This window comes from Camelina sativa, chromosome 11 (genome assembly GCF_030686135.1).
Source record: "Camelina sativa cultivar CO46 ecotype springtype chromosome 11, ASM3068613v1".
NCBI lineage: Eukaryota > Viridiplantae > Streptophyta > Magnoliopsida > Brassicales > Brassicaceae > Camelina > Camelina sativa.
Window position 1 is genome coordinate 10,709,655 of NC_141890.1, and position 13,421 is coordinate 10,723,075.

Below are 13,421 nucleotides of genomic sequence, written 5' to 3' on the forward strand. Positions count from 1 at the left end.
AATACCCAAAAATGCAGAAGCTGCAATGCATTTGAGTGAAGAAGCACAAGCAGAACGCTCTACTAGAACTTCATTTCATACTGTTAAAGTGAATAGATTTCCTGTGAATCGTGTTGGGATCTCGTCAATGAGAGAGAGAGAGTAGTTGTCCCGAAATTTTCAATGCTCTAAGCCGTCTGTGCCTAAGGCAAGCATATTTCTTTGATTCAATACCTTTTTTTTTTATCGAGTTTCTAAGACACCAGAGGAAGTAACTAATACATGATTATTTTCAAAAGTAATACGCAAATATTGTTAAATGTTATAGAACACCAAGCATATTAAAAAAGAAAAAAAGCAACAGCAAGCATCTATTATTTGATTCACTACCATTCCACCTTCTTAAGTAAAAGATCACCACCACCATATTCATATTTGAGGCCTTCCAAGTTGATTCGAAAAACTCTGGGATCAGCTGATTGTGCTTTCGTTTATGAATGCCTCAGGCTTTGCGGAGGCCAAATAGCAATCTCTGTCTTCCAGAACTTTACGAAAACGGGAGAACAAGTGGTTTTGCTCCATGCTTTCGTGGTTTTTTGAGAGTATCAGCACATTTGAACTTTCCGATAAACAGAAAAGAAGGTCCACCATAATCATTTCCAGTCTCTTCTTTTGAGGCACTGAAAGAACGAATAGTACTAGCTTTAATAATCAATAGAGAGATAACAGAGAGAGAGATTGATAGATTATTTATAGAAAAAAAAAAAAAAAGGGAGAAAGAGAGGGTTCTTCTTCACCTTCGGTTTGCGGAAAGACACGAAATCCGCTGCCCATAAATTTGTCCCACATTTCATCCGACCATGTATTAACCCAAGCCCAGACCTCCGTCCTACGATAACCGGAGTCAAACAATGCATTCTGGATTTTCTGATAGATCAAATCAAGAGAGAGACCAGCAGGGATGGTGTAATCCTCCATGTCCAATATCACCCATGTTTTACGCCCTAACAAAACGGAAAACGAATCAAACAATTACAGAAAAATCAGATCCAGATCTCTAATAAACAATTTCGACCAAGGGATAGATCTTACCTCCGGTTTTTCTGGTGGCTGGGGGTAACAGGGATCCCATCGAGTTATCGAGAGAATATATGAGACGCTGCGGATGAGAGAGGCTATTTCTTGACGACGATGATGTGTGAGATAGAGCGAGACTTTGTGAAATTAGGGTTAGAAATTATTATAAAGCTGTCAATTCAATTGTCCATGGGTCCACCTCCTCGGGTTGCACGGTACCTCCTCGGGTCCACCTTCACATCTCCTCCACTGGTTTAACTAATACAAATTATTAAAAAAAATCTTATTATAAAAAATGTAATATCAAAATTACTCATCATCACATGTGTCAATTGTATCATTCAGATGTTGACATGTGTCTATTCTAAATTTATTAAAAATTTTAAAAATAAAAATGTAAAAATTCAAAACCTATCATAAAAAGATTTTATATAAAAGTAAAATAGAGAAAAGAAAACCTAATAAATAGAAATTTGAAATTGAAAATTATAATATTGTTTACTTATTTTAATTATAAGTTGCTAATTTTACAAAAAAAAATGATTATTTTTTTTATAAGATAAATAAATGATTGTGAAAATTATACAATTAATTACTGTTTTATAAAAAATGTAACTACTCACCTTTACAAAAAGAAAAGATTGTTAAAAAATTTATTAAAAAATTTTAAAAATAAAAATGTAAAAATTCAAAACCTACTATAAAAATATTTTATATAAAAGTAAAATAGAGAAAAGAAAACCTAATAAATAGAAATTCGAAATTGGAAATTATAATATTGTTTACTTATTTTAATTTTAAGTTGCTAATTTTACAAGAAAAAGGATTACTTTTTTTTTATAAGATAAATAAATGATTGTGAAAATTATACAATTAATTACTGTTTTATAAAAAAATGTAACTATTCACCTTTACAAAAAGAAAAAAATTGTTAAAAATTTATTAAAAAATTTAAAAATAAAAATGTAAAAATTCAAAACCAACAATAAAAATATTTTATATATAAGTCAAATAGAGAAAATAAACCTAATAAATAGAAATTTGAAATTGGAAATTATAATATTGTTTACTTATTTTAATTTTAAGTTGCTAATTTTACAAGAAAAATGATTACTTTTTTTAATAAGATAAATAAATGACTGTAAAAATTATACAATTAATTACTGTTTTTTTTTAAATGTAACTACTCACCTTTACAAAAAGAAAAAGATTGTTGAAGTAGAAAAAATAATAATAAATCATCTCATAGTTTTTTCACCAATCAAATAATTTATTCAAAAAGACTGTTATTGTAATATATATATATATATAAGATATGAGTATGTAAGATTAATGTATGTGTTTTTGTAACTATAAAATATTAAAGTAAAAAGATATATAATAGGTTATTTAATGTGTTCATAAATAAAATTTGTGTGATTGTAGTAAAGACTAAAGAGTATATTTTACAAGTAAAATATTTTTGTGTGTACAAATACATTTTTAGTGGTAATGTAGATAGTATATTTGTAAATTGATATACATTAGTATATTATAGCAAAAAAAACTATTTTGTATAACTAAAAGTTTTTCTCTTTACTTTTATATATCTTTTTTACTTACGAAAATAATTAAATTAATATTCTTTGTTAAATTTTATTTTATTTTAATAACTTTGAACTCATCTACAACTATTTTCTTTAAATAAAAGTGTATCTATTTATTTTTTTTTCAACCAAACAATAAATTAAAAGGAAATTCCTCGGTTAGTTGTCCAAGCCGGAGGGAAATGATTTATTAAAGAAACTTCAGAGATAAGAGAACGCGAAACACATGCAAGATACTCCGCCTTTGTATTTTCTGCACACGGGATCCAAGAGATGAAGAATAGTAGGAAGGACTCCAGCGAGTTAAACTCATCGAGCAGGTCTGAGAAAGACAGGCAATCTTGGACTGCACCATAGTGAGTAACTCAGCACAATCAGTCTCACAATATTGACAAGTAATTCCTACCGCACATATTCGCTTCATGGCCCACAACAACTCTTCTAACTCCAAATGCAGGGGGAGAGGCTCCGTCTTAGACATGAGGTGAAAAACATGAACATGCGAAGATGGAGATGGAGCTAACATGACCACCGTAAAAGAGAGCGCCTCTTCCCAGGCTAACTTATCGCCCAAAGCCTTAACAATTATATCATATGCCTATATCTCTAAACCTTGAAAAACCTTTTTGTTTATGGCTTTCCAGATTGCCCATAAAATTCATGGTAATTGAAGAAGTTGATAAGGATCACTCTTTTGAGAGGCACCCTTCGAGAAAACAAAATCCAAATTCGATTACACCGACTCATATGTAAAACCCTCTAACGAGACCAGAGTCGGAGATAAATCCCAAACTTCACAAGAGCGAGGACATTCAAAGAAAACGTGATTAATAGTCTCAACCGCATAGTCACACCTTTTACACCAAATGTCACATTGGATACCTCGGTATATCTATTTACTTTTATAGATAGATTACTAAAAATTTTACTTTATATTATTTTAAATTTAAATATCTAAACCCACACATCGGGTTTTAAAATATTTACTTTATATTTACTAATTCACCAGATCGTGACATATATCAATTTTAGAAGTTATTAAGTCATAAGATCGTGACAAGTATCAATTTTATACAAATTTCTAATTTTAAAAGAATAAAATATTACTAACTCACCATATCGTGACACGTGTCAATTTCAAAAGTTACTAACTCACCAGATCGTGACAAGTGTCAATTTTACATAAATTTCCAATTTTAAAAGAAAAAAATATTTTTTAAAAATTACTAATCATAAAATAAATTATAAAGATAATCTTACGATAAAGTTACATGTAGTTCCTAAAGGAAATCTTTCTACAATAATTATATTTATACAAAAACAATCCTACGTTATATTGAATAACTGTCCTAATCTTAAAAGATAAAAGAATCTTATTATATAAAGTTGGATTTTCAAAGTTGGCGATTAACAAGATCATGACACATGTCAAGTATACTGTTGAGATGTTGACACATGTCAAAAATATTATTTTACAAAACAGCTAATTAATAAAATAACATTAAATCTACATAAAATTTACATATTTATATCTTAAAAATATTCCTAAATCAAAAAGGAAAATTAAAAAAAAAAACTAATCTATTTTCCATTGTACGCTAATTATATTATATATTTTTCTCAAATAGATTTTTACGTGTATAAACAAAAAAAAACTTCATTAAGCATGTAAATTATTATTAATCAATAAATAGTGAATAACAAATTAAACAAGAATAACATAAGTTATGCCAAAAGAATTATTATTTTTGAAACGTAATAGGACAGCTAATTAAGAAAATAACATTATATCTACATAAAAATTATGTTTGTGAAGTGACCTTAGTGCATTGACCATTTGGTAAGTCCAATTGTAGAAGGCACCATCACTCTAGGAATCAAATCACGTTCTCTACGAATGTAGGGATTTGGCTAATAGATCGGCTTGTTGTGGCCCAAATGTTGACCAAAAAAATAAATATTATATGCTTATATCAAAAGCTTTGATCTTTGATTTTTTTTTTCGATATAATTTTGCCGATCTATTGTGTGGGTCTTTGATTCGTGCGGGTTCTTCAATGGAAGCTATAAGATGCAATGAAATGGAATCGAAGTATATCAAGTCCGCTAATTCAATCGAGGATGGAGACATTGATGGAGGTTCCAAAAGTTATTCTACAGTTAGTAACATTATAAGTTTGGAAGATTAGTCGGTGATTGATGTTTCTCGTCAAAATCTAAAGTTTTCTCTTCTAAATAATGTATTCCGGTACTGAAACATGAGCTGCTTGATCGAGTAATTGGAAAGCGATTTTCAAATTTGGGTAGTTGGAATGGTAAACATTTTTAAAATTGGTTTCAAACCGGATTTATGTGGTTTTCTATCGAATTTGGTTCGTAAATCGTTTAAACCCAGATATATGGAGAAATATATGAGAACTTTTGATTCAGGTAGAAATAAGTTGAGAATTTACGATTCGAGAATATCTGAGACGAGATCATAGTTTTAAGTAGTTTGGTACAATGCGATACTTCTGAGTAAATAGGTCGTCGATCCTTAACGTGATTCTGACATATGTCATGTTTTGGATTGCTTATAAAGTTTATGTTTTGTATATTTGAATTATCTAAGACTTATATATACCAACGTGATTATAATTTTCAAATTTTAATTTTTTATGTTATATTAACTTTTTCTCACTTTCAACTTTTATTAGGTTGGTCATAAAATCATTGTGATAGAGTAGATAATTTTACTATTAGTTCATCCAAAATATATTTGAAGTAAAAAATTTCATGGTTAAAGAAATTATGCCACAAAATGATTTTAGTAGTTATAAGAACTATAATTATGCCAAAATGAAAGTAAAGCAACATAAAATTTGTTTAAATTGTTCAGAAGATATTTTATAGGTGGTGATAAAGAGCATACTTTAAAAATAAAATAATTTTGGATGTAAGAACATATTTTTAATTGTAAAACATAGAGTAAAATTGTACATGCTTACTAATTCGATGTTGCTTTGATGAATTATTTGCATGTAAAATATTTTTTGAATAAGTTGTGAAACGTTTTTTAAATTTGACAATAATAATATTTGTAATGATGAGTATTTGGCAAAAGTTTTGGTGGGATATAATTTAGCTTCAAATTATTGTAATAATTATTATAATAAATTAAAAATATATAATATGAATAAGTGTATGAAGATAAATACAAATATAATTTTTCTCTAACTAAAATTATTTAAATGTTTAATTTAGTAAATAACATTTCTTTTAATATTTTAAAAATTTTGTTTAACATTTAGGATTTATATTCTTCAACAATTATTTTAAATCTGCACATCGTGCGGGCCTTTATCTAGTATATATATATATATATATATATATATATATATATATATATATGACAGCCTAATACTATATTTAAAAAAAATTAAAAAAAAACTAAATCTATATATATTGTTGTAAAATTAAAAATCACCATTTACTAACCGCTCTTTCATAAACTCAAACCAACATAATTTTGTTATAATTTAGCTTTATAATACAATTCATGGATTTAAATGATTGTCTAGCATTTATAACCTACATATATATATGTACTCCATCTAATTAATGGTTTTGCTCTCATGTTCCGGTATTTCCAAGAAATCATTGCAGAACTTAATGATTCTTTAGAGGTATTGATAATTTGATGAGTTGTTTCGTCACAAAAATTTATACTTTAGTAAATTATCTACCATGTACTAATATGATATTAAAGGTTGGAATAGGAAGACTCATGTCCACAGTGCACACTCATGATTTTAGGTAGGTTCTTTATGATTATACATATATGAGCATAAAATATGTATTCGTTTGAATTTTGAATATATATATATATATATATATATATATATATATATAGGGGCGGATCTACGTGTGCACTAGGTGGGGCACATGCTTCATACACTTTAATAAAAATCGTTTAAATGAAACTTTCTTAGCTCATTTCGGAATAGTGCCTCATGCTAATTGGAAGGCCAAGTGTTCAAATCCCATAATAGGCACTTGTTTCTCATAGATTTTTATACTTTTCTATGTTATTTATTACTGGATTTTTTAAAAATATATATATAATTTTTTTAAAAAATATATCTCCCTCCTTGCGAAGTATTCGGTTGCTCATCATCTACAGGCACCTGACATGAAACCAAATTTTGTTAACACCTTTTAGTATTACCAAGTATTATTATAGTATTACGAAGTATTACCTTTGATTTCTCTTGCTCTTTCACATATACTTCCAACGGTTCGATCCTTTTTTCGAGCCCATCAATCTTCGCCGAAATGTTATCGAACTGGGTTTTCATATCCTGCTTCATGGTCCTTAGAAGATCCACCAACTCAATAGTATTTTCTCTCAGTTGTTCATTGGCGTCTATTTCCTCATTCGCATCGTTTTGTCCTGAACGAGTAGCCACATTGGCTGTATACATCTCCTCCAAAAGTACAGGTAGTCCTCTACGAAGACGCCACATCCAACTGGCAACTACGACATCATGGGTATCGTCCTCCTCAGCTTCTTCCATGATTAAATCGAGAAGAGGATTTTCTTCATCAATATGAGGGATCACACTAGCAATTGCCTGTGTAAACGACCTACTTTAGATACATTACAAACCAATTTATTCAAATGATTAATAATTTCAATTGTTAGGATAACTAACCTTTGTTGTACCAAGTGTATCACCTATATTCTTTAGAGGAAAACCTTTCTGAGCGGTACTCTTAAATTTCCTCCTGCACATCCTAGGACAACTTGCATCCGCCTCATGAATTTGGTCAATGTAATTGTTCGCCAAAATTGGAACTGCTTCAAATAGTAAAAACTACACAACACAAAAAAAAAAAAAAAAAAAAAAAAAAAAAAACTAGCTTCACTTATAAGAAATATCAGCAATGAGAAAACTTCAAATTTTGAACTAACTAACCTCCAATGGAATACAGAAACCTGGAACAGGCCATATCACATTCTCTTTATGCATGACCCCATTAAAATGCCTCATTGTATGGGAAATCTCTTCTAGCATGTTCTCGAATGATAATCTCCCCCAAGGAAAAGAGACACAAAAACCTAGATCATTCACTGCTCTTACAACAAAATCATCGATACCCGCAACATCTTTCCCCGAGTCTTTTGTATAGCCTACAATGATGCTTCCTAAAAAGTAGAGAACCGCCATCTTCAACCTATCACGAGTACGATCTAGTTGCATTACCATTAGCTTTCCCCTCACATCTTGAAGTGTAATTTTTTTTTCGTAAAAAATACTTCCTTCGAAACTCGATACCGCCAGCTTCCTTGTAATCAAGTGGATAACACCGACAATCTAATCCAGACATCAACGCATGTTCACTCAGACCATACCGGATTGGAACACCATTCACAACAAACCATGCTTCCTTCTTTTTTTCGATTTTAGCCGTTCGAAGTAAGAGCAACCACATTCCCATAAGCTTGTGGTTTGGTTCCCTTGGCATGTGGAAAATGTGCTTGAATTGTAGATGTTTCTCAAACCAATCCCTCTCAGAACTAGTTAGTGGATGCTCTAATTTATCCTGCGTTTCCACAGTTTCCAAAATATGACACCTTGTCGATAGCTTGATTTTCTTGTTGTACTGACTAGGCTCGAAGTGCATTCCTAAAGGTTGCATCGCTTATGTTTCCTCCTCCGATTCCTGCAACAATATCAGTTTTAGATGAGTTATACCAATTATACAACAACTAGTTGTACCAGTTCTACTAGTTCTACACCACCTAGTTGTACCAGTTCTACTAGTTCTACACCCATTAGTTGCACCAGTTCTACCAGTTCTACTAGATCGATTTCAAATTCCAATTCAATTCTGAACGAATGACACAGACTTGTTGTACTACACTTGCATCGTTGTGCTCCTCCTGCTCCCTTTCACTTTCGCTTGTACTCCTTCTCGAGTTACCTGCCAAGTTCGAACTTCCCTCCTTATCTTCTTCTTCTTCTTCTCCTTCATCGTCTTTTTCTTCTGATTCTTCTCCTTCATCGTTTTCTTCTTCCCCATTCATCGTCTTTTTCTTCCCCTTCTTCCCCTTCTTCTCCTTCATCGTTTTCTTCTTCCACTTCATCGTTTTCTTCTTCCCCTTCATCGTTTCCTTCTTCCCCTTCATCGTTTCCTTCTTCTTCTCCATCGCTTGATTCCACAGAAGTAGATCTCTCGTTATCTCCTCCTTCTTCATCATCTTCTTCTTGATTACTTGATTCCGGAGTAGCGGATTTTGCTTTCTCTACTTCGTTCGCATTTTCTCTTCCGACCACCGGATTGGGTTCCTCCGAAACTCGACTTTCACTTTCTTCCGCCACCGTACTCAAAGCTCTCTCTCCTCCTACTGTCGCCGGACTCAAACCCGACACACCTACTTCCGGCGAATCAGATTTTGCTTTCGAACCACCATCTCCTTGTGAAATCTTCTTCTCTTTCAAACGCTCACTCCTCCTCACACGACCCCCCCCCCCTTGTTTTCACCATCTTCTTACTCGATTTTTGGTTGACTGAATGAAAATGAGAAAACTCTAGTTCTACAGTTTCACCCAAATCAATTCGAGTTTCCCGAAGAAAGAGAAGAGTGACGGGAGAGAGCGGTTTTAATTTACAGTTTTTTCTAAAAAAAGAAACCGTTTCAGTTTTTTGGGTCTTAGATCCGATTTCGTTTGGTTGGGTGGATACTACCCATGTATTTTTTGTAAATATCTAAGTTTTCTTTAGACAAGAATGTAAAACAACACATTCTCGATTTAAAAAAAAAAAAAAAAGAAATGCCAAAAAAGAGGATTGTCAAAAATCTTTTAGGGAGTTCAGAGACGAAAACTCGTTAATTGGCGGTAAAATTTTCTGTTTACTGAAAAACAGGATATATATATATAATTTGCTTACTTATATTCATTGAAAGCATGACTTTGTCCCGTGGTTAACGTAGGTGTTTTATAACTCATCTACGGGGGGTTCGACTCTTACTGGGCGTCAGATTCTGTATTTTGGTTTTTAAAAATAAAACATAATTCATGCGTTCGAACTCGGGACCCCAAAGAGTCGGACATCATCTCGTAGCCAACTAAGCAAGGTAGATTTATGAACAATTATTGAAACACATTATGTTTGACGTTGTCGCTGCCACTACCGTCTGCGACGACCGAAGGAGCAGCCCCATGAAACACATTACTTTTTTTATCATCGAATTTGTTTAACTGATAACACTAAAATGTCGTGAGTTTATGTGTGTTTACGTATCAAAAAGTTACGTTCTTTTTTTATTTTTTATTTTGTGTGTATCTTTTATCAAAAAAATTGGTGGTGTATCTATATAGACTACAGACTATAGTAATGTAACATTTATCACAGTAATGTGTACGTAGGAAATGTGGAAAGGCTTTTGCCGTCGGCGGATGTGTTTATTATGACAAGAGTCGATAATTTTAAACTTCTCCACAGTCTATTTAGGGGGTGTTATTGGATGGAGGTTTTTAATGGATTTGAATTATTAGTGGATTTTAAAGTTCAATGGTTTTCTAATGCATTAGACGAGGATTTGATGTCATTAATAAGTGGATTTGAAAAGCATAACTGATGGATTTGAAAGTCACTATTAGTAGACTTTATTATTTATTTTTTAAGTTAAATAAAAAATAAAATTGGACTAATAAAATAAACTGCCCATAAAACTAATGTCATAATTAAATAACTTCAGTTACTATAATGTTAGAATCTGTGTTTTGCACCTCCCACAAAATGAATCAATTCGAAAATCTTTTAGAACCTGCTAATTGGAAAGAGAGATTAGTAAATGGTCCGAGATAATGATACATCATACAATGTTATTTCTTCAAACAAAATAATTCAGAATGCTTTCATATTCTCTCGTATGAGAATTAAAGTACGAAGACAAGTTTCAAGTTTGCTAAGTAACACAAAACCACCACAGATGGTACTACGACACCTCTTACAATGATGCATTTGTCAACGACAATTAATTAACAACATGATGCACGCTTCTTCATACATACCATCGTGGACATACCATCGTAAGCCTCGTCTGATACCTGAAATAGTACCCAAATTAGTGTTTTTGTCAACTGTTTGAGCAATACCATGTTGCTCACCAGCACTCAAGAGTTTAGAACCATACTGAATAGCTTTGCATATCTTATCTATAGCCTCAGCTTTGTTCAAATATAGGACTATAAGAGCAAGCTCAACTCTGGACAAATCAAATTTAGTCATGCTTTCTCTGTAAAACAAACACATAAGCCAAGATTCAACACACTTAACATGAGCTCAAACTAAACTATGAAACAAAATCAAGAAAACGTTATGTGGATGAATCCCCCCATTCAAGAAAACAAAATCAACAAAACAAAATCAACAAAATCAAGAAAACATAGTCCATAACAGAGACATGTGGATGAATCCTTTATGTTCTCTACTCCTAAATTAAACTCAGAAAACGTTAGAGATATAGCAAAAGTTAACCCTTTCAACGCAAACCACGTTTGATTAATGAAAAACATAGGAAAAATGTTAGCTTTTATCAAATTCAATAGGCAAAAAATTAGAATCCCAAATCCAATTTTACAGTATTACACATCCAAATCATCAAACACGTCAGAATTTTTTTTAATCATACTTTAAAATTGTTGGATAATGGCACAACCATTGTCAACGATCTGAAAGTAGCCTTTGCCGTAGGCTCAGAGTCAGAGGTTGATCTCTAAAATGGAGGCTTTGAAATACTTGAGAAGAATGCTGGATTGTGTTTTGTTCACGTTTTTCAAAAAAGAGTACAATGAAATCCAAAATGACACAAAATCAAATCCATATTGAATAACAATGTTTTAAACGTACTTTAGAATACACAAAACAAATACATAATCCAATAACGGCAGATTTTAATGGATTTTACCAAATACACAATTGAATAACACCAGATTTCAAAATACATTCAAATCCTTTAAAAACCACAATCCAATAAAACCCCCTTGGTGTTTTCTTCATGTGGTTTTGTCTACTCGTTTTTTTTTTGTTTAAAAAAATCTCAAATCCCAACTCTTTGGATGGTACGTAGGATTGATGAGGGGTTTGAAGTGCAAGTCATCTTTTACTCGTTTTACCATTTAATTTTATCCAAATTTTATTTTCTTTTGCTATATCCTTATTTTGTTCCGTTGCTATAAAATGTTATTTTAAAAATTTAAGTACGTTTCGTCTTTTTTTTTTGTGAATTTTCTTTTTGCTTTCTGTCTATTATTAATCCTCTAATATATAAAATTGTATCCAAAAAATTATAAATCTTAAAAAGTCCTATTCTTTATCTATGACAATGCCGATCCGGCTTTCAAAACATTTTCAAAATCCAAGTATGAGTATTGTTACCACTTCGGCATTTGACCAAATTAAACGAGACACTGTGGAAATTTGTTCACCAATGTTGCTATATTTTATTATTTCACAAACCATTCGTCCCTATATTCTATAAACTTCCAAATTTAATTAGCAGAAATCATAAGATGCTTACAAGTCTTATCTGGTTTGAAACACCAAAGTCTTTCTTGTACTGAAAAGAAATTGGGAAAATTGTTCCTCCCTCTCTCTTCTCAAACTATAAAAACCCTATACGATTTGAGCAAAGTTGCATGTGTTTCTTTGACAACTGCCACGAGAGGTTTTTCCAGTTAGATTTCAATTAGGTTTCACGGAAGTTGTGTGTGGTGATTAGGATTGGCGTGTTTGACCAATCCATTTCCGGCAACGATGAAACGTGGTAGATCTGGCGATTTGAGGCGGAGCGAGGGCAACGAAGGACACGCTGGTGGGCGTTCCTTGAGCCATCTGGCCCATCTCATTAAAGCTCTTTTGTTTGGTCTCGCGGTGAAAGCGTCCGACAGAGGAAAAATACGATGATGGTCTCTATTTTTGATTTGTTTGGTTTAATTAATTATGTAAACCGCAACAAATTATGTTTAGGAAGAATAATGAATATTTTTATAATAAAACGTCTATGTTGTTTAAACTTTCCTAAGCATAGACATGAATCTATTATCTATGTGATGTGCCTAAATTCTTGAAAATCTATCAACAGAATTTCTATCCTCGGTACGTAGGAGCCCTTTTGTAATTTCTAGAACAGACTACGATTCAATCCAGTTTGAAACTATACAAAAATCTTATAGATTACTTGTATATAAAATAATCTTCCAAAATTAACAGAAATACAAATGCTTAGAAAATCTGTCCAAACTTACTTTGACAAGAAAGAAAAAAAAAAAGTCTCTGCTTTTATTAATTTTAAGAGACGTGAATCATGTGATGTGCCTAAAAAATTCTTGACGAAAGCGAAAAAAAAAAGTCCTCTAGAGTATCTTTATCGGGAGTTCTTAGACCAAATTCTTAGGTTTTAGTTATTTAAAATTAAATCAAAATTATGAGTATTGCTAAGAAGTGCTTCTTAATTAAGAGGTTTAAGAAACTATAAGAGGCGATGACGTGTTCGATGATTGTTGGGCGATACCTTTAATAAATAAAAAAAATAATCATTTTTGTTTTTCTCCTTCTTCGGTTCCGTCTCTCCTCTCTCTCTTTCTCCGACGACGAAAGCAAAACGAGAAGTGACGATCCGTCACCGGCGCTGGCACCATCGACGATTTTTTCTAGTTCATCAAATCGGAACCATGTCCGTTCACCCAATCGGAGATTCAAGTGGCCAAAATCGGACAGTTTGGTTCA

General features: G+C 31.8%; 1 protein-coding gene across 1 annotated transcript; it reads right to left on the minus strand.

The window, feature by feature from the left end:
- Positions 1 to 251: 251 nt before the first annotated feature.
- LOC104722925 (uncharacterized) lies at positions 252 to 1,321 on the minus strand. Its single transcript, XM_010441186.3, has 3 exons — positions 1,072 to 1,321; positions 777 to 983; positions 252 to 659 (listed from the first exon to the last, which is right to left on the minus strand). The coding sequence occupies exons 1-3, from the start codon at positions 1,109 to 1,111 to the stop codon at positions 451 to 453; spliced, it is 456 nt and encodes a 151-aa protein (XP_010439488.1). The 5' UTR covers positions 1,112 to 1,321; the 3' UTR covers positions 252 to 450.
- Between the last annotated feature and the right edge of the window lie 12,100 nt (positions 1,322 to 13,421).